The sequence below is a fragment of the Eleginops maclovinus genome, chromosome 16, assembly GCF_036324505.1.
Source record: "Eleginops maclovinus isolate JMC-PN-2008 ecotype Puerto Natales chromosome 16, JC_Emac_rtc_rv5, whole genome shotgun sequence".
Lineage (NCBI taxonomy): Eukaryota > Metazoa > Chordata > Actinopteri > Perciformes > Eleginopidae > Eleginops > Eleginops maclovinus.
The window spans coordinates 14236143-14242263 of record NC_086364.1 but is presented as its reverse complement, the minus strand read 5'-3'; the positions used below and the strand labels follow the sequence as shown (position 1 = coordinate 14242263).

Here is a 6121-nt window from a genome sequence, read left to right as displayed (position 1 = left end):
ATAATAATAATAATAATAATAATAATAATAATAATAATAATAATAACCAGACTGATTTTTTTTCACTTTACATTGGTTTACTTTACAACCTATGCTGATTCATGCAGGAATTGGATTATCTGTCACATTAAAACACAATCTTCTTATTTTCTATCATTTTATAAGAATAAGAGTTAAATATGAGTTTTTATCTGACAAATACTACAACACAGGTAAAACAGTATAAAACAGACTCAGAATTAACGGCACAAGACGATCATATATTTCTCAGGGTTTTGTTTTTATTGCAAACCATATAATACAAAAGATAAGCTTTTAAAACAATGCCGTGTTTACCTACGGAAACTGCATTAAGGAGATGACAAAATGGGAACTAATGATACAGAATATAAAATAAGGAACACAACTTTTTTTGAAAAACAAAAAGTATCTTGTTGATTCCAGCAAATTCTTAACAAAAAAAAAAACGCCGCAACTTCCATACTCATTAATTCATTTGTTAGAAAGAAAAGGAGAAAACTTTTTCTTTTTGTATAGAAAGACTTATTGTGTAATTATATACGTAATCTGTACAATAACTCAATCCTTAATAAAAGAAACCTTTATACGGAAACATTTACAAATGATAAATAAACCAATTTGTACCACATATAACAGCAAACTAATCCACTGAGGAACTTTTTGTCCCAGTTACCTGCTGCTGAATTGAAAGATAATTGCAAATAGTTATTTCCAAATAAAATTAATGCTAAAGAATAAATTAGGAAAAAGGTTAGAAAAAAGTATGGAGCTGTAGGAATAATAAAAGCACGCCAGACTCAGACCTGCTGGCTGCTGAGGAGAATCAGGTCAAAGGTCACTTCCTTCAACCCCTCAATCAGGAAGTCAGAACTATGCTGTGGTTTTGACACTGCGATGCCAGAGGAAAGAGTCTCTCCACTGTGGGTCCAGAGGCACCAATGGTATCAAGGCAGTACCCAGATAAAAGCAAGCATTGCTCAGTTACATGAAGCAACACAGTAAGGCCCCTAGTAGAATAGCATGGCACCTGCTATAGCGTTTCCAACACAATACTTTGAGCTAAAACAAAGAATAAGAAGTAGAACATTTAACTAATTCACTGATGACACTGTCATATCAAGGCCAAAAAATGTAAATCTATTTCGAACCTGCATTTCTCAATCCTCCATCTCATGGAAATAACAATAAAATATGTACAGTACAAAAATTCAAAGAAAAATGTAAGCTTTAAGTATATTAAGACGGCAGTGTCAGTAAACTGATGCATCTTACTTTTGTACAAAAAATACATTAGTGAGAAGTAAGGCCACTGAGGGTGTTTTTACCCGGCATTCCCGCTCTTTCAGATGTGTTAAATCTTCGAAACGTGATGATGAGGATGCTGATGACACTGATTAAGATGATAAGAACAGAACACATACACAGTACATACTAAAATATTTATAACCAATATATCCTCACAGAGGATTTCACTTTTTTTAAACATTATATCTAAAAAAATATAATCACAAATCCAACCAATACAAAAGGCACTGTTGTGAGCCAATCCAAAGATATATTTTCAGTACTATAAAAAAAAAGTCCTTTTCATGTTTTTCTGTTGGCAATGAAGGGTGTAGCATGGTGGCACAAAGGACCCGGCAGAAAAAATTCTATGCATGTGATGGGTGTTGTACAGTCAGTGCTGAGGGCCGCCTCATGGCCTGGACAGCTGTGTATAAATGGGCTGCTGCTCCCACTGCTGCGGACTGTGGGTCTGGGGAACAGAGGGCACCCCGGTGGTGTCTGCAATCGGGGTGTACATCGGCCTCTGGCTGGGACTCATGTAGCTGAAGGTGGAGTACAGGCCGGAGCCTTGGCCAGCTGCGTGGCTGTAGTAGGAGTTGGCACCACCTTGGTGGTCTGAATAGTCATACTGTGCTCTGGTGATGGAGGGGTAAGAAGAGCTACTGTAGTGCTGCAGATTGAAGGACCCATAGGTGATGTGCTGTGGGGAGCCCTGTTGCTCACTGTAGTGGCTGGGGCTCAGCTGCTCTGTCTTGATCTGAGTCGTTCTCTGTTGGCCCGGCTGGCCTTGCTCTCCTCCTCCACCCAGGGTGGTCAGAGAGTGCTGCTGCTGCTTGGCCATCCAGGCGTGGGCCCCGACATTGCCCGCCTGGCTGACAGAGGAGCTGCTGATGCCGTAGCCGTTGGTGTAGCCAGCCTGCGCTGCTCCATTCACCCCAGCATGACTGTGAGGAGGCAGATACTGATCAAACTCATCGACATCAAAGCTCCCCATGTTGGAGATGACCTCGCTGCTCAGTTCCCCAATGTCCACAGCGCCAAAGTCGATGTTGAGCTGGCGACTGGTGCCCTCCTGCATGGGGCGCCCCTCACGCTTCAAGTCAACTTTGCTGGTGGGTAGGTCTGTCTTGGGGGTGGTTGGGGGTGTTGGTGGGCCCTGGGACTGACCTGGGTAGAGGAAAGTAACAGTTAGCTTTACAGTCAAAATTAAAATCACATTTACCTGCATGATGGGCTGGTTATGAAGTTAAATACCAGGAGAAATTTAAATGATTTTATGAAGGACGCGTTTGTTGGCACTAAACTGACAGGTGTATATGCATGATGGCTTTATTACATTAATCATTAACAGCTGTCTGCAAAAGGATTTTAAATATTGACTACACAGTTCATTTCAACTGTGTCACAATGATCCTCGTTTTTTAAAATAAAAAATACATCTTTTTATTTTTCTTGAATTCCTTATTTGATATATGTATTTGTTTCCTTACCTGAGTGATCTCCTGGAGAATGCACCTCTCCCATACTAGAGGCTGGAGAATCGGCCTGCTGCAGCGCCTTAAAGATCGCGTTTGGAGAGATGTGGGTTTGCTCGCCGTCCTCCGGGTCGTTTGGGCCGTTCTTCACAGACTTTCTCCGCCTTGGTTGATATTTGTAGTCGGGGTGGTCCTTCTTATGCTGCACTCTCAAACGCTCAGCTTCTTCCACAAACGGGCGCTTCTCTGTTTCGTTGAGCAATCTGAAAATATTACGGAGAATTGTAAATTAAAATGACCAATTAACGACAAGCCCTTCAAATGCTTTGTACATTCATAGATGTACACTTTACGGAATAATTGCATCCATTGTTTCAATATAAATAATCAGATAAAAAGCACGTAGGAAATGTGCGCATTGTTGGCCGTTCATGCACTCAAATGTAGAATGAGGAAGTGTATCAACAATTACATTTAACACTCAGTTATAGACATAAATATAATTTAAATTGCATTAAGTAAATTCCTAGACTGTAAAGCACTACGTGAAACAAAAGACAGGTGTTGCATTTCATCGAAGGAACCGTGCACTGCGCACAGAGGCGCGTACAGCTAGCTGCAAAAGTGATTGAGAATGCAAAGCGAACCTACCTCCAAAGTTTGCCCAGGGTTTTGCTGAGTTCCGCGTTGTGCAGATGAGGGTATTGATCAGCCAGCTTCCTACGTGCAGCTTGAGCCCAGACCATGAATGCGTTCATGGGTCTCTTGACGTGAGGTTTATTTTTACTTGAGCCATTTACGCGCACCGGCATGGGCACCAGCGTCCAGTCGTAACCCTTCAACACCTGGGACACCGCATCTCTGATACATACGGGAAACTTTTCTTCTTCTCCCTCTTTCTTGTACTCTGGACCCAAGAGGAGGTGGTTGTCAGACGGCCGGGTGTTCTCCGTGTCCGAGCCGGAGCCGGACGGGCACGGTGAGCCTGCGGAGTCATCAGACATGCAGGGGCTGGGAGCGTCAGAGTGACACTTCTCCTGTTCTTCTGTCATCTTCAGGTAAGGGTCGAGTAGATTCATGCGAAACAATTAAAGAATAACTTCTCGCAGTGAAAAAAGGAGAAAATCCTTCTTTCTAAATCCAAGTGCTGTGCCCAAAGACTGCAGTGACAGGCTGTGAGGGCGCACAGCTTCACTGGCAGAGTTGAATCCTTTCAAATAAAAAACAAAAGTAAAACAATTAAAGTTGTTGACGCTCCTTCGAGTTTTCACAATTTGCAGGTAAAAAGGCAAATTGAAAATTAACGCTATGTTTTGGTCAACTTTGCAATTGTGACTTAAGAGAGAACTGTGACTGAGGTCTACTCTTGGAGGATTGCTGAAGAGTTTAGAGACACAGGAGGCGAAGCCTGGATTTATGTTTGACGGCAAGGGAAAGGATTGGGGGAAACTTTTGGTAGGCGGAGACGTAACATGACTCTCCCCTGAAGAACTCTTGCAGTCAACAACGGTGAAAAACCAGCTCGAGTTGGAAAAAGGTGTTTTTCCCCTTATAATCTTGGTTTCATTTCAATTTGAGGTATACTTTTTTTCTTTCAAAACGTAATACCTAGAGCCTAGAGCTAAAATGACAAATTATGACTACAACAGTTTACCTTAGGGTTATTTCATAGTTTCACTATAGTGTTATAGCAATATTAAAGGAATTAAAATACATTTTCTAGATATTATTATCATTAACCCTACGATAGGTCTAATCTGTAGAAGTGCATACTTATTGTACTTTTTTATTAACTTTTTTTTTATATAGTAGCTACTTTGTCATTGACTTATTTTATTAAATGTAACAATAATGACACGGTTCATTTGCGATTGAATGCAACTCCCCAGTTTTACAGATACCTTGCTTTACAAGCTGAATGTCAAACATCGTGATTCTATGTTTGTTATCTGCAGGCAGTAGTCAGCTGCTTTCTTGATGTATTTATAAGATACACTGTTTGGTTAATTTATGAATAAAACCAGTTGTCTTGTCAAACTGTGGATGTTTTTTAACGAACCCAATATTTGTAGAACTCTGTTTTCGTTCTGAATAAGCGCGTGCAGTTGAGCTGTTGCACAGAGACAGTGGAGTCTGCAGGAAGCGCTCTGCACGGTGAGCACATAGACCAATAGGGGGAGACAACAGTCCAGAAACTTGGGAGGCAGCCTCGCTCCATTTAGAGTGGCTGAAATCATTAAAACAAAGTAAAAGCGTGATACAGAAAATATTTCAAAATCTCTAAGTTCCTACTTTAAATGTATATTTGAAGACAGTTGAACTTTTATTTGGGATAGACCAGATTGCAAACACATTTTTTTAATTAAAATGTTACTTATCACAAAGAATCAACAAGAGACTGTATCTCCTACTAAAACCATAAAGATTAACATAACATATTTTAATAAATATAAATTACAATTTTGATGATAAATAATATGAATACTTTCATTTATAAAATAATATTGTTGATGATGACCATGATTTAATCACTTTACAATGAATATGCCAGTGCATACAAATATAGAATGTACTGTTATATGTAAACGTTTTTTTAAAACAATTTTGTTAAAGTCTGACAAAAAGTGTATCAAATCAAATGTGTCTACTTTGCTGGATTTGCTCCAACGCTTGTTTTCTGCAGACAAAGAACACCTTGTTGAGAGTTCAGTCACCATAATCCATGTATTCAATTTTAGAAACCAAATCCGCTGTTATATGAGTCGGCCTATAGTCATGAAACGTTTTAAAGTTTTCTATTTTTATCACAACGTTATGATTTAGAAATTGTATTAGTTAAGTAAATCTTAGCAATATCAAGCCTCTCACCCATTGAAGACTGCTCACCCTTTTTTTCTCAAATCCATTCTCTTATTATTTCTTTATTAATTATAGAATAGGTCATCAAACAAAGCTGATGAGCTAAACTCTACAACTGCAGTAAACGTTGTTAAATTAATTGAAGATTGTGCAAATGATCTTCAAAATATAAAGAATATATTCCAAATAGTAGATATAATAAATCATTTCTTTTTGAACATCATCTAAATTAAGTCTAAATATTTATGCTTCAAACTTATCATATACTTCTTACTGTTTTAGAGAAAGTGTGATCAGTGATTGTCTTTGTCAGTAGGCAGTGCCTTTCATTGCTAATAATATACATTTTGCTCTGAATATCATATTTCTTTATAAAGAGTGCAGCGTTTCAAGGTTTCCTGGTAAAGCCTTCAGTCTGGCTTGACCCTGACATTTTCATTAAAAACAGCCTAATATCCCTGTCAGATAATTCTGCTTTT

At 39.0% G+C, this 6121-nt stretch overlaps 1 protein-coding gene across 1 annotated transcript; it reads right to left on the bottom strand.

Moving 5' to 3' along the window:
- Nucleotides 1–261: 261 nt before the first annotated feature.
- Nucleotides 262–4166, bottom strand: LOC134878183 (transcription factor Sox-9-A-like). Its single transcript, XM_063904058.1, has 3 exons — nucleotides 3435–4166; nucleotides 2799–3046; nucleotides 262–2475 (listed from the first exon to the last, which is right to left on the bottom strand). Exons 1-3 carry the CDS (start codon nucleotides 3860–3862, stop codon nucleotides 1718–1720), a joined length of 1434 nt encoding a protein of 477 aa, XP_063760128.1. The 5' UTR covers nucleotides 3863–4166; the 3' UTR covers nucleotides 262–1717.
- Nucleotides 4167–6121: the final 1955 nt, after the last annotated feature.